Source organism: Plectrocnemia conspersa, unplaced genomic scaffold (genome assembly GCF_051122295.1).
Source record: "Plectrocnemia conspersa isolate PC_06_02 unplaced genomic scaffold, ASM5112229v1 ptg000006l, whole genome shotgun sequence".
Taxonomy (NCBI): Eukaryota; Metazoa; Arthropoda; class Insecta; order Trichoptera; family Polycentropodidae; genus Plectrocnemia; species Plectrocnemia conspersa.
Genome location: NW_028277170.1, coordinates 14,379,493 through 14,403,010, shown reverse-complemented (window position 1 = coordinate 14,403,010; position 23,518 = coordinate 14,379,493). Strand labels below are relative to the sequence as shown.

General features: G+C 32.9%; 1 protein-coding gene across 1 annotated transcript in view; it reads left to right on the top strand.

The window, feature by feature from the left end:
- Positions 1–23,518, top strand: part of hiw (MYC binding protein highwire) — a 93,500-nt gene that overhangs the window by 3,347 nt on the left and 66,635 nt on the right. Inside the window, exons 2-25 of the mRNA XM_088187769.1 lie at positions 825–949; positions 1,023–1,230; positions 1,301–1,447; positions 1,506–1,715; positions 3,513–3,812; positions 3,878–4,039; positions 4,982–5,230; positions 5,303–5,554; positions 5,644–5,790; positions 5,866–5,974; positions 8,137–8,528; positions 9,017–9,227; positions 11,103–11,523; positions 11,595–11,755; positions 12,234–12,412; positions 12,998–13,714; positions 13,892–14,053; positions 17,571–17,774; positions 17,833–18,039; positions 18,105–18,230; positions 18,291–18,469; positions 18,587–18,821; positions 19,800–19,978; positions 20,049–20,339. Coding sequence (XP_088043895.1) covers positions 834–949; positions 1,023–1,230; positions 1,301–1,447; positions 1,506–1,715; positions 3,513–3,812; positions 3,878–4,039; positions 4,982–5,230; positions 5,303–5,554; positions 5,644–5,790; positions 5,866–5,974; positions 8,137–8,528; positions 9,017–9,227; positions 11,103–11,523; positions 11,595–11,755; positions 12,234–12,412; positions 12,998–13,714; positions 13,892–14,053; positions 17,571–17,774; positions 17,833–18,039; positions 18,105–18,230; positions 18,291–18,469; positions 18,587–18,821; positions 19,800–19,978; positions 20,049–20,339 — 5,564 coding nt within the window. The 5' untranslated portion in view covers positions 825–833. The remainder of the gene's footprint in view (positions 1–824; positions 950–1,022; positions 1,231–1,300; positions 1,448–1,505; positions 1,716–3,512; positions 3,813–3,877; positions 4,040–4,981; positions 5,231–5,302; positions 5,555–5,643; positions 5,791–5,865; positions 5,975–8,136; positions 8,529–9,016; positions 9,228–11,102; positions 11,524–11,594; positions 11,756–12,233; positions 12,413–12,997; positions 13,715–13,891; positions 14,054–17,570; positions 17,775–17,832; positions 18,040–18,104; positions 18,231–18,290; positions 18,470–18,586; positions 18,822–19,799; positions 19,979–20,048; positions 20,340–23,518) is intronic.

Genomic DNA, 23,518 nt, shown 5'->3' with positions numbered 1-23,518 from the left:
CGCTATTTCCATAATTAAACTATATATTAATATGTTATTGTCTTTTGTGTAAAAAGTAAAGTTGTAATCGGTCTTTTCGTAATATGGATTACACCGTAGAGAATAAATATTAAATTGCATATGCGGTCCTTGATCATTTTTTGTTGGGCAATGCACCCTATATGGTTCAAAAGATTGGAGACCCCTGTCTTAGCCAATACTTTTCCCATAAAACAACAATTTTATTTGCAGAATAAGAAACGTGAACATAAAATTCTCATGTGTATCTATCTAAAATTTCACATTTAATAAAAATTCCAGCGTAAAAATTAAAAATGTGTATATCTCTGTCCGCGTGTGCCTTAAACTAAGAAATTAATTATTTTACGCTGTTTTTTTAATATAGAAGTGTATTTATATAAACCCCATGGATAGTTTAAAGTATATAGTAAATAAACTCTATGTTTTTAATAAATTATATTACTAATTTCATGAGTCTAGTCATTGGAAAACCACTGTATTCGTACATGTACATACATAAATTGTGTTGTTGGACCCCTAAGAGTGAAATTGCAAAGTGACTAATGAATCACCCAATTTTGCGATCCCAATTTCGAACGAGTCATATGCGTCATGTTTCGTATGAGTTTGACATTTTTTTATATTAGATATAATTAGATAAAAATAATATTAAAACTTTCACGCATATTTCATTAACTAATAAATGTATATACATATGTTCGTTTGTCTTTGTATATGTATTTAAATAATTGCATAGCAAAAACTTTGCATATACTTGTTCGCGTATTGCTATACAAGCTTTTTTTTTCTTTTCATGGGTTTAGTAAGCAATAATGGAAGAGAGAAGAATTTGTGATACCGGACAAAGGTTCAAAATTGATAATACAAAGAAACATTTCTATCAGAATTGCTTTCACAACCTCTTCATAGACACTACAGATCTAAGCAGGTTATAATCATTGTATAATTATCAAGTACTGTTTTATATATTTTAAGATAAACTAATACATATATTTTTTCAGAAAAGAACAAATTAGCAGAGAAAATAGACAAAGCGAGCGGGATGATCCTCCAGCAATAGCCGCAAATCCTTCACAGTTTTGCGTACTCGCCACTGTCAGAAGAGCAATACTGAATAAATGGGCGACTTTCTTTTTTTCACCAATCGATATTACGTTAGATTACGAAGAGGCCGAAGTGAAAGATGCGTCGTGTCCGTGCAATAGTAAAGTAAGTGAATGTATTTTAGATGCAGACAATTATGATTCACCACATAATAAATTGATGTTTTAATTTTCAGGTAATAAACATTGGGCTGAGACCAGTTTTAACACTTCTGTCTGAATATCGCTTTAGACATCCGTCAGTTTGTAGCAGAACTCTAGTCTCCCTTTTAGAAACGATCAATCAACATGAACCAGAAGAATTAGCAAATGTGCCATCGCAAGTATGTAAATTAATTCAATGTGTGATGTTGAACCATTGTTAAAAATTAAATTTTTTAGGTCATGGATGGAATTATAGATATTCTACTTACAACTAATTCTGTACTAGGATCTGAATTTAATACTCCAAATGACGCCAGTAATCTTACTTCGGTTGCTTGCTCTTGTTTGGTAGCTCTAGTATTGGCGAAAGGAAATATGGGGCAAATTCTAAAAACAATCCATACATTATTAATATCGCCATCTGTGCAGGAAAATCAAAAAATACTCGTAAGTAAAAATTAATAATGAAAGTTGAAAGGTTAATTATTAATTCAAATTTCGTTTTAAAATACGTATACAGTAGAACCTTGGTTTACGATTATAATTCATTAAGAACACCTGCTAGAATTTAAAAGCAAATTTCTCCATAATAAATAATGGAAACTTAAGTTAATTTGTTCCAAAACCAAAAAATAGCATTTAAAAACGATTTATATAAAATACACATATTTTTTATTTCATCGACAAGTCAACAAGTTCAAGGTCACAGTTTTATGAAAGCAGAATTGAAGGTTCTCTTGGTAACCCCACCTCGTTATGTGGAAATGATCTTTCTAAAAGTCTCTGAGGGTAAGATTTGTTCCTTCGGAGACTTCGAAGTATCGCTGAAAAAGTGATTTAGTGTAAAGCTTTCTAAAATATTAAATGACCTGCTGATGCATGGAATGCAGTAATGGGAGGAAGAAGCTTGATCGTAATGAACTCAAATTTCTTCAATAAGTCGTTTCAGTGACAAATTCTTTTCCAAACGGTGTGTCTTTACTGCAAGAAGAATCATCGACTGTCGAGAAGAATCATTAGCTCAGTTGGGGGAGTATTGCAAAACATATATTTTTTATCAAGTCAAAATTAGCTTAAGCATTTTACTTGCAATCCAAAGTTTCACTGTATATCAATTTATAATATTATTATTTTAAATGTTCACAATGAATTATTTATAAGAGAATCTGTGATTTTCGTTTGTTTTTGAAAATATTTTAAATATCAATACGGTTTTTCTTTAACGTTACCTTATAATTGTATTCATTTCTCGCTTGGTCAATGTACTTCATAGAAATTAGTGCTGTGGTATGAATAATTCATATTATAGTTTCCTCTTAATTTGCATCCAAATGTCGACTGATACCTAAAAAATAATTTCATCTCTCGTAAATTGAAAACCACGTCTTTGTTTTTTATAGATTCGCATATTTCAGACATTTTACTTGCCTCAAGTTAATCAGAATCCAATAAATCACTATATATATCATTAAGAATTTTACTGGCTTTATTTTGAATTTTTTTTTAGAATTGTATCAAGTCATTTTTTAAGTAAACAAACATTTTTGAGGTACAGTGGTGTCATTTCATTGATTAAAACACTACCTGATCCATAGATTGCTTTAAATATATAACATTACAATCAGTATGATAGACCACCAATAGTTCGATTATCATATGAACCCTACTGTTTTCCAATTTCTATACTACATAGTCACTAATTTACAGTCTTCGATTTCAATCTGATGTCTCACTATTTAGTAGTTGTTGATTTTGTTTCATCCATAGTAACGCATTGTACAACGCTTGTCATATTGGAATGAAAGACTTACAATAGATAAATAACATTAAAATAAATATAATTTTTACAAACGTGCTTTCTGTGATCACTTCAGAAACTTATTTAGTTTTGAACCAATTGTCAGATATTATTTTATACATTCTTGCTCTTCTCTAGCTGTAATAATAAACGTGATGATTTATAAATTCAGCTTTATTAAGTTAACTAGATTTATTACTTATTTTTCAGCTACGAAAGTTTACTTTATGAACTGCATATGCTTACATTGCCTATAATTTATAAGAAAATAATTAGAGACATCTCTCGTCCAAAATTTTCCCTATTTTAAAATTATGTTAAAAAATTATATATTGTTACAAACGTATCTTTTAGTAGCAAAGATGAGAGTCGTAACAATAAAATACATTTTGATTGATTTGTACTAGTTGTTTTTTATGTTAAACATATATTTTTATTTATTGCAGCTGCCTAAAATATGCACCAAACTTCAGAAGAGTACGCAGGCGTTAGTTATCGGCACAACCAACTTCCCCAATTGGATCAATCACGGAGTGCCTAAGTCATCTTTATATGACAAGTTTTTCATAAAGTTCCCTGAGAAAGTGAATCCTTACTCAATGTGTTCGGACGGAAGATACCTGTACATATATTGTTCTTTAGGATTGTTTAAAGTAGGCAGTGGATATATGAGCACAATCAAAGGCCACGTTTATAAACACAACCCATTGCTTCAAGACAGAAAGGGATGGATCGGACACCTACAGGTAGCTCGTTTTACTTATTATGACATGTTTATTCAATCTATCAAACTAATTTATTTGTATAATAGGGCCAGCTTATTTTGCACGAGCGAGTGCACACTAGCAAACAAATTTCACTGAGGAAAATATCTTCGAAAACTTTAGAATTTATATCGGATGTGCCATTCGTTGATTACAACGGCGTGTTAATATCAGACGGACAAAACCTTGGGATTATATCTTCAATGAACGTGAGTAATTAATAAATAAATAAATGGCTCTTAAACTATTTTGTCTCAATCAACTTTGGTAAAGATAAAACAACAAAAAACACTAAAAAATATAAAGTTTAACACAACCTCAATTCATCAGGCAAACTAGTTATTCGAGGGATGGTTTTATATAATGCTAGACACGTATACTGTATGGCACCATATTTACTTCTAGTTTTTATTTATAGTCGTGTTAAAAGTAACAATAATTAAATTTGAGCTATAAATGTTTATGTAAATATTATAGAATGAAAAATACATAATCCAAGACAATTTGGCCCAACACATGCAATTACTGGGAACTGCTAGGTATCGTTAGATTTGCCTGAGATATAGCAAATGTATTCCTTTTATGATGATACGTCATGCATATCGATCAAAAATATCGACTAAAAACTATTTATTTTTAAGGTCAATTTTTGACCCAATACCGGTATTACTGATATTGCAATCCCTAATTATCGGCTTATCGAAACGTTTATGTGTATACCTTCGTCTGCATTCATCAGTACTTTATCAAAAATATTCAATGATTAAACGTTAAAAATTAATTTGGATTCAATAAAACTTTATCTCACACTTCGCTGCGTTTTGATACCATCAGATGATTCAATATAAATATGCAATAACTCTTAAATCCTTATCGTTTATTATATACTTACTTAAACTTTGTCAAACGTTTTCTCAAAGTCGATGAAATATTATTAAACATCTATATTACAATAATATCGTTGTATTAAAACCACCACAAAAATTCAATATATTTATCTACAATACTCTTTACAAAAGCTCAGTCCTCAATAACATTACACTAATTTGAGTAAAGAATACAGATAAAGCTATTTATAGTAGAGAGTCTACTTAAAATATCATAAGTATAATTTTAATGTAATAATACTAATAATATATATTTTAATTTAGGATGGCATGGACTTAAAGATAGTCGAGATAAACACACTTTTGCCAAACAACTGTAACGTAATAAACAAAACAATATGGAAAATAACCGAAAAACACTCTTACATAATCGAAGGAGATACTTACAATGATAACATATTTTATAAGAATCTCAGACCTGCCATATTCAACGGCGGCGCTATAAAGTCTGAAGACATAAGCGAAATAGCTAAAGGACACAGTTTCGGACTGATACGTCTAACAAACGGAACGGTTAGTAATTAAAAACATTAATATAATTGCAAATTATAATAAGATACAATAATTAGAGTGTCTTGTTACCAGGTGTATTATTCAGGCTTAGGATCAGTGCTAGGACACGAGGGGAACGAAGTGGGTAAACCGTGGACTCTTTTATCATTCTCTAATTACATACCGATAAAGAAGATAGCAGTTGGGCACGACGGACAACACATTGTCATGATCAACAACAACGGGGAGGCTGTATTTTGTGGGACGTCACTCTGGGGCGAAGACGGGGATCCACCGAAGATCGGCAGACAACCTAGAATTCATAGTCTCAAAACACTAAACAAGGTCATTTTATTAATCATCTTACTGTAACGGGTCGCAGAAGAGTTATAATCTTTGTATAAGTTTGTATTATAATATATATTTTTCAACAGATAAAAGATGAAGTAGTGTACGTATCTTGTAACTATGGCACGTCTGCAATAGTTACTAACAGAGGTCACCTGTTTCTGTACGGAAAAGATGCGTGTTATATTGATACTAACGGACAACTAAACTTACATCACGAGTTTATCGTTCAAGTAATAAATGTTTATATATGTACCACCGTATACCATAGTTTAATAAAATATCATACATGTGCTTGAAAATTTAAGGTTGCATTGGGAAAAGCTCACGTTGCCGTATTAACTGTACAAGGTGACGTATTTACATTCGGACTTAACAATAAAGGACAATGTGGCAGATTTTTCGACAGTGCCGATGGTAATAATTTACGTTTTATCCTTATTTTTAATACATGTTTGCATCAATACTTCGCCAGTGACGTGAAATATATATTAAAAAGTACTGCTCTTTTTAATCATTTTAGGAGCTTTAAAAGATTTTAAGTCACCAGTTTCTATTTTCATACTCTCCGTTGTATTTTATGTTATGGTGTAAGTTATATTAAAGTAGTAAATTGAGTATAAGATTTAAGTTCTATTTTTTTAGATTGATTTATACGAGTGTAATAAGATTAGTCTATATTTATGATCCCTTTGTATTGCCTATTTTTTCACGGAATGCATTCGATACATAATATTTTAACAAAAGTACAGAATTATTAATTTGCCACGATAGCTTAACCCAGTGGTCGGCAAACTTATTGGCCGAAGAGCCAAATATGTACATTACAACGATTCAAAATAGTTTTAAGAGCCAAATCTGTTTTTTAATTTAGTAAACCTTTATTTTAATTTTAGACCTTCGTTAAATTACGGGTACACTGAATAAATAAGACATCTTGTCAGTTTACTCTTGATAAAGTTCATGCTTGAAAAGGATTGTTCGCATGAATATGTAGAACCAAAAAGGGAAAGAACAGCAAACGCAAGTTTTTTCAGCTGTCAGGAATACTATTCCAGACGTTGAAAATGATCATGTCTTCATTCTCCAGGTCTTTCAAAGCAGACCACTTGTGTTGTGAACTAAGATCACATTCGTTCTTCTCCAATATTTCCAAATCAATACAAAGACGTTGAAATTTGGAGCTCCATATTTCCTTGTTTTTTAAATCCTGCAATTGTATTTCAAATTTACAATGTAAATGCCAAAAGGAGAAAATTTCAACTAAGTTATTATAGCATTAAGAGGATTTTTGACGAATGCTAAGGTCGCTTTGCTGTTTTTAAACTCCTGAAACCTGCTGAGAAATGCTTCCCTCGTATTTAAAATTGTTGTTTTGAAATGGTGTTTGTCAAAAGAGGAATTATTTTCTTGGCGATGCTTCAGCAGGCTCGGAAAGTGAAACAATGTTTCCCTTTCAAAATCTTGAGCAAAAAGGGATAATTTGTTTTCGAATGAAATGACTTCTTCTAACATCGAAAAAATTGTGTTTCCTTTCCCTTGTAGTATACGGTTAAGCTGATTTAGATGAGACGTAACGTCTACCATGAAATGAAAGTTTTGGATCCACTGATTGTCTGTAAGTTCTGGATAGTGAACACTCTTCTCAAGGAGAAATGCTTCAATTTCTGGCAATAGGGACGCAAAACGTTTTAAAACGTTCTCTCTTGATAACCATCGAACCTTGTTATGAAGCAGAAGATCAGCGTACTCACTCTCCATTTTAACTAAAAATTCTTTGAATTGACGATGATTAAGAGCTTTAGCTACAATGGAGTTGATGATCGTGATCACTAATCCCATAACTTTACCAATTTCTTGCGGAAATGTCTGCGCACAAAGTGCTTCTTGATGAATAATGCAACGATAAACCAATATCTCGTGATTCTTTTTTTCTTTCAAAATGGCAATAAGCCCTTTTCTGACGCCGGTCATACTTTTGGCCAGCTTTTCTGTAGCCGCCAAATACGCAGATTGAGAGCTGTCATACTACTACGCTGCGCTGCGCCCCTACCGGACGAAACAGGTACTACGTCAACGCTCACGCACACATTCAACATTGCATGGAAAGGACACTTGACCAGAATTAGCGCCCGAGCCCGTGGATATTTGTGCCAGAGCCGCACTCAAGGAGCCAAAGAGCCGCATGCGGCTCCGGAGCCGCACTTTGCCGACCCCTGGCTTAACCTATAAGACTAGTAAAAACATCGCTTACTCGGTGTAGAATAACATTTTTTTCTTAGCTTAAATATTACTAATTATATTATCTATTTTTTTAATCATCAAAAGTTTCATTTTATGAATTCCATGTGCATAGCTGTAGTACGCTAAAAATATGAAATTTATTTAAAGATCGGATAATCCGCACCTGGATAATCGAGAGTACGCTGCATTAATAATATTAAAATGTGACACAAGTAACTGTAAAATAATTTTCTAAGATCAAAATTTTAACTCATTATTGAATCAGTTAAAATATTTATTTCCCCTGTACAACCAAATACCTGTATTAATCTTATGAATAATTGTACTTCTTGCAGACGATTCGTCGCCTAGGAAAACTCCTCGTCGATCACACTCCAGGAAGTTCAGCCCTTCGAAAAGACCGACAAAGGCTACAAACGTCCAGCACAGCGAAGCCAACATTAAAAGCACGGACGACAAATACCAACTCCCGCCAGGGCGAATCAAAATCAAAGAAAAAGTTATCAATATAGCATGCGGGTTACACCACACAGTTTTGCTGACGGAAAAGGGCGAAGTGTTCACGTGCGGCTCTAATTTGTACGGACAATTGGGCTTAGGGCATACGAATCCTCTGAAGGGCGTATTGAAGTTGGAAGTGCCACATGCGAAGCAGATTGCTACAGGGAGCCACCACACTGTGATCTTGACGAGCACTGGTGAAGTTTACACATTGGGATTGAATAGTGTGAGTATTATGCTAATTCACAATGGAAAATTTTATGATGAAATACTTTAATTTTATTATTAGTCAATGCCGCAAAAGTTCAATAAACTAATACTTAAATACATATTAATGTATTTTGTTCAAAAATAATGGAATATAATCAAAACTCACTTAAGGCAGATTTTAAGATCTAAAAAAACTTTCCTATACTCTGTTTTTTTAAATCACAGTAAGTATGCAGCATTTAAAAAAAACTTGTCATTAATCCTCTTTCACCGAAAAAATCCATCATACAAAAAGTACATATTTGAGAATACCATTTCTTTTGAACGATTAATACCCCGTTTTTGTATTTTAAATATCATCTTCCAATAGCTGCATATTACCACTAATCGTGCATAAGTCATCTAATTTATAAATAGTATTATTTTCATTTTCAACTTAGATATGGTTTCATGCCTTTGTGTATGATTCTTTTAATATAAACTTTTTTTTATTTTTATATGTAGTTAGGACAATTGGCGAGGAGCATTGGAGATGATTCAGCTCACATGTACTCGACTAGACCTGGACCCGTGGTTCATTTGGGGCCTACTTATGGATATAAAGCGACATGGATCGGAGCTTCAGGAGATGCTACCTTCATAAACGCCGACAAAGCCCTAATAAACATGAAGACTTTAGCGTCGGCTACCATCACAAGCAGTAAAGAAAACATTAGTAAGTCCTAATCATCATTATATATATACTACAACATCGTCGCAACTTAAGACATAATGAGTCATAGAGACATTCTAGTGGTTGCAAAACAAGGTCTTTATTATTATTATTATTATTTATTTTATTTAGGTGATATAGCTTTTACACTATACAAATTTTACCTAAAAATACATATAACACGTAATATAAACATAAAGACTTAATATTATAATTTATTTCTTAATACATAAAGATGTTTCTTTAGTCCATTTTGAAACCCGTTACATTTTTTTTGCGGATTGTGAGGAATATTTTTATACAAATACATTATTCCCCCGGTCGTACTCGTTTTCTTATACTAAACTATCCGTGAATGTTCTCTAATTCTAAAAATTACCCTTACAATACACAAAAAATCACAATAATTTGTCACATTTGTCTAAAACCTGTATGTAAAATAAAAAAAGAAGCAAGTTGTCCAAACCGAAGTTCAACTGAAGTCGGCCGAGGTCGCCGACATCCGAGTAGCGGCCACACTGCCACAAGTTTCAAATGCCGTCCGGACGGCGGCTGTAATTGACGTTCGCACGGCGGAAAAATGTGCCAAATAATTGCAATTTTTAAATTGTCATTTTATTAAAATTACGCTACTGATAATTATAAAAGTTTGTGTGGACACTCACCAATACAATATCAGTAAAAACTTTTCGGTCGTAAATATTCAATTTACGCAAAATCTTTGTCGGCTTTTGCAAAATGCCATAAGGCATAAAAATAATACTTCAAAATACGAACACCACATCTGTGACTATCCTAGAATTTGTCGCCATCGATTCTAAATAAGAATTCGTTATGGTGTGACATTTATATAAACCGATCTAGGAAAATACATATGGATATTCGAAACGATTTTTTTAACAAAATCAAGTACCACTAATTATTTTTTAAATATTTAATTCTATATGAAAAAAAAATAATAACGATATCTGTTAGAAGAATATACTATCAAAAATAAAATAATTAATTCCTTTTGGTGCCCTAAAATATTCAAAGGTTTCAGTAAGAGTCTGTTGAAGTCCCCGATAAGCATATGGTATTATAATTTGACCACGTGCTCACGATGCAGCGCTTGATATCCGTGTTAACCATAGGACGCCTACGCACATACCAAAATTGAACCGAGTTACTAGTTCTATCTCAGTTTTCGAAACACCATATCATTATCTCTCTCACTCTCGTCACTTAACACGCGAGAGAGCGAAAGCGGAAGTATCTCACCGCTCGCGCTCAAAAAAGCAGCTCCGATTTCGGTCCCTTTGACTTCGGTCCGTTTGCCGACAATGTTCGGAAGCGCCCGAAGCTGGCTAAGTCGACTGAATTACCCCCACCCGTTCTCGGTAACCTCGGACCACTTCCGAGAGATTTTAGAGCGGGCAGAACCGAACTCGACCGAAGTAACCCACTATATTCTCCGTCTTTGGCCAGCTTTGGCCAACTTCCAGAGAGTGTAGTTCAGGCATAAAAAAAAATTTTTATTGATACATGTGGGATATGTAAGTGGAGGCCAGTTGCTCTCAGGTGTACACTTGAGCAACCCCTCGGATTATTATCACAAATGGCATACTCCTTGGCCATAAATTAAATTATTATTATAATAATATATTGAATTTGATTTTAAATCACTCATTTTGGCATGTGTAAAGAATACGCAGCATAGTAATGTGCGTATTTTTTAGTGCAGTAAGAGAAAGGTTAGCGGATTTTGTTCAAGTTAATTGCAACGCGGTGCTCTTGGGTGGTCGTTGCACATTTTTATTAATTGTGACATTATTGTGGTTGAAATGAAATAATATGTATAATCTAGCATTGTCTATACTTATTACTTATTATTTGCAGTAATTCTACCATACGACAGCAAACACCCATTTACTTGCATAGTCATAAACAAAGAAGATGGAATGTGTAAATCGTTTGTCAATTCAGATCAAGTTAAATTCGTCAACACTCTAGGATGTTTAGATCCGCTCCATGACGTCATGTGGCAGTACCTACCGGAGCGTAACGTCATAAAATGTTATAATAAATTGACGATCGAGGCGAAGAACCTGAAGGAGTGTTCTATATATGACTCGATCAAGTTGAAGGACATGAACGAATTGACCATCGAGAGTATAGCGAACGCTGATCGCAGATCTTTGTCCATTTTGAGCTCCGAATTAGCGATACCAAAGATTGAAAACACATTGATTACGAGAAGTCAGTTGGCTATGCATATTCTAGCGTGCTTTGATACGTTTTACATATCGCGATCTATGAAGTAAGTACGCGGCTTATAGACGCAGTTGTGTCAATTTGAGATGTTAACGTTGATCGATTTTGTTTGTTTAGTCTGCCTTTGCAAATAAACGAGCCGCCTCTGAAAATAGACCAAGAGACGGGGTTAAAATTTATAACCAGATTCAAGAAATCTAGAGAGGAATGGAATAACGCTGGAGGTGAAACAGGAGTTGATGCTATCAAGTTTCTTAGTGACTGCGATCTAATTTTAGGTAAGTTTTACACATTCATATGTTTATATATTATTTATTTATAATAATTAAATATACGCATTTAGAAAGTGACATTTGCTTAATGGATATCTCTGAAGTCAAAGAATTGTTTAACAGAATGTTGTGAACTTACGGTTCTATTTGTCCTCCGGTGATATACTGTTTATCGTGACCGTTTCATAGCAAAGAAATATTCATTCAATGAACCGGAGAATCCTTGCGTGTTATTTATGTGAGAACCCTTTAGTTCAGTTTGTGACGAGAGCCTTTGTGTAATTGCACTATTGTTAAATAATCACTTTATCCCCACAAGCGATTCATGTAAATTTTAATTATATATTTTATCTCAAAAAAATAATCAAACAATTAATAAAGTATACGTCCAAAAAAGAATGTACAATGATATATTAATTACATATATGTTTGTATATACACTTAGGTTTGAATATATTATTATATTGCTTTGATTTTTTATCAGGTGGAATCATGCTGTACGGAGGAGTTAGTTCTATGGCCAAAGTGAAGGTGTTTGACTTGGGTTATCCAGAAAGTGACGAAAAAGAAGCTAAAATACTCTCTGAAATGGAAGAAATGATCTTTAGCTGTCAGACTGGAGAAAAATATAAATTAATATTAGACACTCCTGTCTATGTTAAGGTATTATATATGTTTTAAATTGAATAAATCATTTAATATACAATGTGCTTCAAACACAAACCATATTTTGTGCTATACAACAAATTTTCAATCTTCAATCGCCAATTAAAGCAATAAATGATCGACTTAATGTCTTAAAGTTGTAAGAACTTACTTGAAACATTCCATTCCTTACTTGAAACAAACCTCGTTTAGGGCGATTGTTTACTTTCCGTCTATTATGCTCTCTTCTGGTTTTAAGTCCGAATATGACATCAGAGAAAAGATGAAGTTATATATATCGCTGTTATGTAGAGTTGTATTGTCTCTAGCGCGCGTCTTCTCATACAAAGGGTATTCGGTGTCCGTGCTATATTTTCTATAAATGTCACTGTTCTTTTAGGATACCGAGATTTCTTTATCATTGTGTGATATGTGAGTGCTAACTTTTATAAATGGGTTGATAATTTTGTAGTGTGTGATATTTCTCTTTTCGTAGTTCAAGTAGCCGTTATAGTGATCCATTAATTTATCATTAATGACACAGGTGGTTCAAACTCCACAGCCTTATGCTTGTTATATGTTAAAATTTGTACAATCTTTCAGGCACACAGGTGGTACATCATTTGGGGAGAAGTCACCGGAAATGTTAACGAAATCGGTCAAGACGGTATTCAAGATGTTACGTTTTGCGGTCATCATATATACTTCGCCAGCTCTTCTCTATCCACTAGAGGGACAAACGTGAACGCTGGTCAGTTTCCAGATTTACTTATAAGAGCAGCTAACCAAACGATGATGCTGAAGCTCGCCGAAAATCCGAGCTCAATTCACATAATGTCCGATTACTTCGGCACTAACATCAGCCGCCAGGGCTTAGATTCTTTACTTCAACTTCTGACTTGGAGCTGGTATAAGATCACGACCGAAATATGGGACATATCGACGTACAATCCTCAAGAAACCCTTAATAAAATAAAACACTTCGAGAAGCTGGAATACGTCACTTGCTCGACATTGAGACTAATAAAGTCGTGCCTGAACCATCTGTATCCAAAGAAAGCGCTAAAGAAGATCGACGAATCCAGAGAATTTGTCAACGCTATATACGAAGTTAGGCAGATGTTGATAGCGATCATCAGTTATAAGTTTAACGAAGAAGGCCAAATCAGATCGCAAGTTTTGATAGTACCAAAGTTGAACCACATCATTAGTAATGTGCTGAAAGAATGCTGTCAAACTTTTCAAGAACTGTTTCACGTGTTCTATCCGACGCCATATCTAAAATGGGAAATACTGTGCACTCTTCTCTCGTATACAAAGGTATGTTATACAAGTAATAATTATAACTCTGATTACAATCTTTTTATAATAGTGATACTTTGCATACATGTCTTAGAAAATTTTTTGAATTGATTCATGAGTTAACATAACATAAAAATTACACAAATTATTATAGATAATTTAACTTTATTAAATTACGTTTTTATTTATATTTAGGACGACGTTTGTGCTAAATACAACTTATTCTTGAGCACTGTCTTGGCGTCTCTCAGCAGCTGTGCTAGTTTAAACCTTGTTTTGCCTGTGTTCTTTTCGTCGGACTCAAACAAATCTATATCAAAAAACGTATTGTTGAGCGAAAGAATGTCTGCGTCTTCGGTAAGTAAAAACAAGTATATAATTAATATTAAAATTAAGATTTAATTAACTATTTGGGAAATTAAATTGGGTAAAAAAATCAGTGAGGTATGAATAAATTTTTATTAAATTTGTATCTATATTAGGTAATCCCGAAAAATATTTATTGATATTTTAATGATTCAAAATATAATTTCTTTCTAAATATATAACCTTCTTCTACCTTTTGGGGAATTTTTTAATTGCATTAACAAAAATGTTGGACGCTTTGATTCAAAATATGTCGTTAACCTTTCGCATCGTCTGTATTTTGGATTCACCGAACAGGCATATGTTTAAATGAGTATAATTAATTGTTTATAGATTAAATTTTATGTTTTATAATTAATGCGCTTTTCGTATTAAATATTGAACGTAGGTCCGCAATGGCGGCAAGCCCTTTAGTGCAAAGTTCTAAAATATGTTTATTAAATTTAAGCTCGTTTTCTATTTGACATTATTTAATATTTATAAAATTTCCCATGAGCTCATTTTGCGATTCCTTATCTACCACAGATGCTTAAATTTTTCTTATTGATCTATTTACTTTATTTTCAGTTCTAGAGTGTTTAAAATTTTTAGTAAGTTCGTACGATACAGAAAAATCTTCAGATAAAATCTCTACCTTATCCTATCCAGCTTTTAACCGAATAACATTAGTTAGTTTGTTTATAGTTTTAAATTACGGATATTTAGTTTTTTGCCACTGGTATCTCATTTTAATTAATTTAATAATCGATGGACTTCAATATAATTATGAAAAAATGTATGCGTCGATTCTGATGATATTTTAGCTTGTTAGATCACGGTTTTTAAATAATATTACTTACAGAAACATATAATATATTTTTTTACTTGACATTTGCTAAATATAAATGTAACCAGAAATGATCATAGAATAAATATACAAAGCATAAATAGATAACTGAATATAAATATATAATATAATAAAATATTCCAAGTTTTAAGCATCTTTGATCACAAGCTATAAAACTGAAATTAAATGTTTTGTGAATAGACAATGAACACTAAAATAAATAAACCGTTAATGAATAACAGAGTCTCATAAAAATGTCAGGTTAAAATAACAGTCAATCAACCCATTGTTTTACATCTTTCACAATTTTTGCTCGTGATATCGGTTTGTTTCCGTAGCGATTATTCGAAAAAAATCATCTCCAAGAATTATACTTATTACCATATATTCGGGTACGATTTTTATTCCTAAAATACCTTAAAATGGCTCATTATTTCCGATTAATGGAGATATCAATGTGTGTTCAAATTCATCATGAATTATCAATATCACTTTCGGAATCTAATGCCTGCACTTCACTCTCCGGAAGTAGGCGATGGTTGGCCAAGGACGGAGAATATAATGTGTTAATTCGGGGTTACTTCGGTCGAGCTCGGTTCTCCCCGCTCTAAAATCTCTCGGAAGTTCTCCGAGGCTACCGCGAACGGGAGGTAAAGTGGGGGTAATTTAGGTCGACTAGGCCCGCTTCGAGCGCTTCCGAAAATTCCCAGATCAAAGAAATAGTCTGATTCCGAAGTCGGATTGTTGTTTCGAACGCGAGCGGCGAGATACTTCCCCTTTCGCTCTCTCGCGTGTTAAGTGACGAGAGTGAGAGAGATAATGATATGGTTTTTCGCAAACTGAGATAGAACGAGTATCTCGGTTCAATTTCAATATGGGCGTAGGCGTTCTTCACGATCGCTGCACTGTGTGGTATTTGCCCGATCTGGACGGCCAAAATTATTTCTCCACTTTAGTTGATTCCATAAGTGCTCTTAGTCAAATATATGATTTTATAAGTGTTAAAAAATATATTATAGAAAAAAAACTTAACTTTTTTTTATTTTTTATGAAATAATTCATGCAATTTTATTTTAAAGACCGTGTTGAACGGTCGTGCGAATTTCACCGCGTAGAGTAAAAAAAATTGTATATGTCACAAATTTGCTGTTTTTTATTAAGAAAAAGTATTTGACTAGCATTTTATCATACTCGGTATCGTTTTTTTTAATTATGTGTATATTTTGTGATTCTAAACAAATTTTTATTTTATTTTATTAGTACGCGATCCACAATTTGATGTTTACTGATTTTACCACGGTAACCATATTATTAAAAAATTACAATCATTACAAAACTGTATTTTAAATTTGACGTTAACACGTTACCTGTTTAAAAAGCTATAATGGTTTAAAAGGCTTAGGTCCTAGCTTTCGCGACTAAGCCCCGTCCCATTTTTAAGAATAATGCATTTTTAAGGTATGCAATGTGTTAAAAACCGCAAAAATCCGCAGTCAATTTTACATGTATCATAAAGAGAAAGACCTAAGCTATATATTGTATACAACATCTAGATTAAAAAGTGGTAGGAAATATAAGTAATGAACTCAAAATTAAAAAAATATATAGGAAAAAGTACTAAAAAATGGTACTTATTCAAAATAATATTGTGTGTTTAATATGACAGCTATTGCAAGAAACGTAGAAACACTTACCTGCTTTATCACAATCAATGGTTTGAATTTTTCACTGTACTCAAATAAAATAATAATAATTGCTCACTGTACGAGTTGCGAAAAATTATCAGCTTTACAGAGCAACTTTTTTTTTATCTGCGCTTAAATTTTCATAATCGATTTTAATCGAAATACCACACCGTGCGCAATTTATACATTTTGGGGGCAGTGTGGACGCTACTCGGAAGTCGGTGACCTTGACCATATTCGGTAGACCTTTGGGTTCGGTAACTTCCAGAGAGTGAAGAGGAACCATAGCACGCTGTTATCATAATCACTCGCTGGCTCCGACAAACAATTTGCAAAATTTTCTTCCATAAACGTATATATCTTCCCTTTTTTTTAAATAAATTCATATAACGGACGGAGAAGCGTAGTCTGTAACGTCTCAGACTAGTAACTCTGAGGTTACGGGCTCGAGCCCCGGCAGCGACACTCGAATTTTTATTTATAAAAAATGCGCTATTATAAAAAACCGGCCTCAGCTGCAGTGACATCTATTGGTTATAAATTATATCATACATAAAAATTTATAATTATTATTATAGATGTCACCGATTCCCAGACTTTCAGTCTGGTGGGTAATAGTTACTTGTAAGTATTTATTATATCTGATTGACTCACTCAATTGGTACAGTTTTAGCCGTTGTAACACATTGGACTTATGCCTGTTAGGTTATTAAAAATAAAATAAAATAAAAATAACATGCAATTTCGTATAAATTGTTTACTTGATAAAAATTCTGCCACCATAAATTTTTATTTTAAATATTGGAATGCAGAGATGTGCACCAACACAAATTTAACAAAAAATATTCTCAGGTATCAACAGCAAAAGCACGACTGACTGCTTAAACTTAAATTTATAAATTTAACAAATGACATATTTAAATTTTCGGAATGTTTTATAAATACTTATGTCAATAATATTCTTTAAGCATATAAACTTAATATGTTCTAATTGTAGGTAAACGAGATTAAAATTGACATAAAAAGCTGGCAATTGAATACGACAATAGAGCACTTGTTGGAATTAGTGATGTCTCCAATAAATAGGAATATGCCTCCACCTGATTTTTTCGAATCTGAGGAACACGACGTTCTGGTCAAGAACGCTTGCAATCTATTGATGAGGATCGTAGCAGAACTAGCGTTCAATGCTGTCGTTGAGGTTGTTTATTGCTTTATGTTGTTTATCATTCTATACAAACTTATTTCATATTAAACAGGAAAAAGACGAGACTCCTGGTCTACGCGGATATGTAATCAGCACTCCGAGTAGATTCCTTGAGATCAACAATCAATATCAATGGAACGGTAGCCAAGACTATCCGGATATCGTTTGTTTCCAAGTCAACTCTCCAGGAATATCCATAATTGGCGTTAACATATACAACAGTCCCGGTAAACACAAGTACCAATTGGAATTTCATGAGGTGAGTGATTTATATATTCTTAAAGAAATGTAGAACGTGTTGTATAATGCATTATAATCATTCAGGATATAGCTAAATCAAATGCAGTAGGCCATCAATGGAAATGCATCGATTTTACGAAGGGCGTATTGGAAACTAGGTGTAACGATGATGTTACAGAAATAAAATTCGACCGACCTATTCCTATAAAAGTATACTTTAACTCTTATATTTTAAATTGGCATATTTCAAATTTAATATTGTCATTTCAGCAAAATAAATCATACGCTATCAGACTGTGGAACATTGGACCGGCAACTAAAAGTGGTTTAAAAGGCATGAAATCACTCAAAGGTCCCGACGGCACCGGCTTTACCTTTCACAAACGAGCATTCGGAGCATTGTATTCTTCTACTTGTAGAGGTCAAATACCTTCCATCATTTACTTTAGGTAAGCGACTATTTTTCTCATGAGACTTCATCGTAAAATTTCCATATATTTCACCAATCAAATTAAAAGGTCCACATCATAGAATGAATAAAAATATTAAAAACTTTTTGTTTTCAGGGACTCCAACATCTCCATGTTATCTTCAACTGAAGGCTTAGAGAAATTTCCACCGAAACATATATTAAAAGTGGCTCAGTTGATCATTAAAAAGTGCGCCGATTATCTTAGTTACATCAGGAACGAATTTGATCCGGAAGAAATAAAGAATTGTAAAGAGCTAGACAATGCTCCGTGCCTGAACAATCTGATGCCGTTCACTTTGGCTCATCTATCGCATTTAACAGATTCTGAGGTATACATATTTATATATAACATTGTGGAGAAGTAGTTTATCTTTCTTACGCGTGTGACCATAACTCACGTGGATGGTCGTCTTATCGAGGATCAAAAAAGCACCAAAATACTTGAGTTGATATATCTTTCTTTTGTATTCTACGTAATAGCCTCACTACCGCGTCCGCGCAGTATGGAAGCCAGCAGTATATTAACTTGACTAGAAAATTAAAAGCTATATTAAAGGTCTCAAGAATGAAAGAATATTGCCTAAATTAAATAATGGATTATTCACTTTAAAAAGCCACTAAATATTCTTAGAATTGAAAATTCATAGGTGAGCTGCAATAATCATTAATCATCTGGGTTTGATTAAATTACAGTGCAAATGCCGAAAAAACTTTTTTAATCCAAATTATCAAAGCTCACGTACTTGTTTAATACTGCACTTAGATTTCAAGTTGTACCAATACAATGGAAGATTGCTGAAGTGATTTAAATAAATCTGCTCCTTGAATCATACAGTTTACATTTAAAATATTATATTTCGGACCGAAGTTTTAAAGGGAGATTCACAGACGACGTTAAACTATCGGCTGGAGTTCTGCAAGGCTCTGTCTTTAGACATACCCTGTATCTATTGCATTCGTAAACTGATGTTCCATTGTATATATTGTTATCTCTGGATAAGACTTTAAATCTTTATTACGTTCGCGCGATATTTTAACGAGCTCAAATTACATGGTTTTTAAAGTTTCGCTATCACGCGAAAACGCGTTAACGGACTGTAATGTGTTATATGAATATATAATAATAGATAAATTGGTAGCACAATCCCAGATTCTTGTTTTTCATACCGATTTGATAGATAGCAATTTTTAGTTTTATTAGGCTCTGGTAACAAAATAGTTAAATATACATAGTTTACCAGAGGATGCACCAAAATAAATTCAATCAATATGTAGTTGTGTAACATATTTTTTTTGTGTTTTGTCAGAGCTGCGTGAGCATACTAGAGATGGTTCGCGAGTTGCTGCCGCACGTGGCAGCTCTCAACATAATGGACGACGTCAGCAAATCGAAGCACAAGAAGAATTCACAATTAGTGAATAAATCTAGATACATATGGGTTGAAAGTGCCCATCCTTATAAACAAGCAACGGTCATTAATTACAGGTCAATATTTACATTTCATACTTACGTTGTGAATTGTATCAGGTTTGATTTCGATTTTTTTATATTTCAGGGTGTCGTTTCCAGCATCCGTGACATGGATGGCGTTAGAAATGGACCCTCGCAGTGGTACGGCACAGCCGGAAGATTTGTTAAGGATCTTCGTATCTAGAACTTACGACTGGAACACCAGTTATTTCTACCACGAAAATGAAGAATCTGCAGAGTCGTGCGAGTTTGAAGAAGATAGACAGATGATAGAGTGCGATTCTGCGACTTTCACGAGCGTGCCTGGATCCGAACCTTCGAGTGACATACCAGGCAAACTCTCGCTGGTATCGGTGACACCAAAATTATCGCAAAAGTAAGTTACAATTATTATTTTAAAAACAACCGATTATAACAAGTAGACTACTTCAATAATGTATACGTTGCAGAATGTCTAAGATACAAAGAGACCAGACGTTTTATATTTAACATAAAGCATACATAATTAAATTTATTTACATATTATCATTTGCCCTCATTCCTATTTATCAATGACATATGTACACGTGGCCATTTAGAATTCATAATATGTATTATATGCTGATGAAAGTGTTTCAGATTTGCAAAAATTCTGATTCGCTGTCTGGAGTCTCGGAGGTGCTCGATTGACAAACAGCCAAGTGTCGCATTAATACATTTTTCATACACTCTTTTTAAGTGTTTTAACAAAAAAAATATATGGAGCGACATTTGAGCAAGGATGGAAATTTAAGAAACACGTATCAAAATTTTCGATAAGAATCGAAAACGCTCAGTTCCGGTGAGCGGAGCGCGTGTCACTTAAAAAAAATATTAATGATTCGCGCTCTGTACGATACTTCCTCGAATATACATAGCTTCATTCATCATACTTATCGTTATTAGAGAGGATTCAAATAAAATTTATGAGATATAATACCTATAATATAATGAGTATAGATCATATCCGTATTTGTATTTATTATACATACACCAATTCAGCAATTCCATTTTAACCCCACGTAATTATTCAAAACATTTAATATGCATTCAGCAATCGGCAACTCTTTTTAGTAGTTGGTTTGATTCTTAGATCGTTATAGGTAGAATTCGGATCCTTAGAAGAAGTAATGTAATCGAAAATCGTTTCCTGTTGATTTATTTTTTTTGTGGGCTATAAAATTATTGAAAAATATATAGAATTTCTAACACACAGAACATCCCTCTGATATTTTTATTGCAATTTGTGAACAATATATTTATAATCTTTAATTTACATAAATATTTGTTTAAGCCATTTTTTATACATTTGTATATTTTGAAAAGTCGACTCGCTAAACCCGCGGACCCCAAGAGGTCCGCAGACCAGCAGTTGCGAAGCACTGCTATAGACTACTATATCCAAATACTTAATTGTCTATTCTTGGCTTTTAAATTTCCTAAATTTTTCGGCAAACTCGTAAATTAACGAGTTTACAATATGCTGGGGTACATTTCATTTTGTACGATTGTGTTCGATTTTAATACTTTTCAGTTTTTATAAAATAAGGTTTTTACTTTTCAAAAGTAAATACAAAAATCTGTCAAAAAATCATATTTTAAAATAATAATTTATAAAGGGCACCAGCGGTAAAAAATATTTTTTGCCAAGGGCGATGAAAAAACTGTATAATAAGCCTGAGTCGAAACTATGTTGTTTCTAAAAATAATAAACTCCAGCTGGAGTCACATAGGGTTGTTCCTCTTCATTCTATATATCAGGGGTGGCCAAACTTTTGATCCGTACGGGCGAACTGCTTTTTAAATTATTGGCGGAAGTAGTAATTTAAAGCCAAAAATTTAAATTTAAAATAAAGATAGATAATACCAATAAATATTCAATATCAAGTTATTTTAATAAAAATTTAATGATTACTTCACACAAATATAAAAATAGTTTAAAAATAAAACAATATGTTCTTATATTATATCTCTCTATTTATTTACTTTCTGGTGGGCGACTAGGAATAGTTACGCGGTCGACGCTTTGACTACCTCTGCTATATACTAATAACATTCCTATTTTAAAAAATACTACATTATTTTAAGAAATAGGAATGCAGCGTACCAAAGTACACTGACGACACATCAATCATAATTCGTTCTTACTGCCTTAAACCAATTGTAATAAATTTACAAAACTTCAATAATTATTTATTAAATACACTAACAGAACCTAAAAAAAATCTTTTTTCTCTACCTCTTAAAAGCGAAAAACAAATCTGCATTAAATGGATGGCGAGAGTCTCCAAGCTTAAATTCACCAAAAATATTGCAAAACGTGCTGCCATTGCGGCCTTTAGACCAATATTTAACATAAAAAGCACATTAACAGGAAAAATAAAATTCTCTTATATAAAATATCGCTTGCTCGGTGTGTAATAACATTTTTTTCTTAACTCCAAGTCATTCAAAATAATACACAACACACCTTTTTAGACTTATATTAAAAAACTTCATAGTATACAGGCTTGGCCATAGTAATGGGGCACCCCAATAAATGTGTTATATCTTAAGAATCGTGAAAATATAAATTAAAAACGTATCAAAACGTAAGCTAATTTTTAATATTTAGTAGGCCCACCCTTAGTTATAATTACATCTGCAACTACTAGTTACGTTTTGTTACATTTTACTGCTGGTGGACAATTGTCTCCATTCCATCTGCAATTTTTCTCACATCTTAATTTTGGGTTTGTAATTGTGCTGAGCAACATTTTATTTTAACGTTTTCCATAAATGCTCTGTAAACTTTAGGTCTGGTAACTGTGTAGGCTATCCTAAAAGCGTCAAACCCTTTTTTGCAAACCGAAGTATGACATTTTCTTGCTGGAATCGGATGGTAGCGTGATCTGTTCTTGGAGATATTTTCCATTAGCAATCCGTTAGTGTAAATGTCACTATTCATATTACCCTCGCAATTGTACAGATTTCCTACCCCTACTGTTGCCATGCAAACATACATGACTCTGGGTACTACTGCCACCATATATGACTCTGGGTACTATGCAATTAGCTATATATTCTTATCCAACTTTCTTATTGTTTCAAACTATTTTGCATAGCATGTCGTGAAAAATTATTGTTAACTAATTTCCGATATATTCAGTCAATAATATGCAATATGCGAATGCAATAAAATTATATTTGCTCTTTTATCTTCATTTAATTCGCATTTTTTGGCAATTATAAATGTTTATATAATATTAAAAATTAAGAATTTAATAAAAAAATTATAACGACATATAAAGGCCGGTCGCTTAAGCGAGACTGAACAATTAGCAATATTTTTAAAAACTCAAGTGAGCAAATAAAAGCGATAAATTACTTTGTATAGTTCTTAAAATTACGGGTAAAACTAGCTATTAAAATATAACTGTCAGACTATGCACTTAAAAAGAGCTACACACCATTTTAAAGGGTGCCCCGTATGGTATGGCCAAGGCTGTATTTATATTAGCTAAAATTAAAGAATATTATCATAAACATACCAAAATA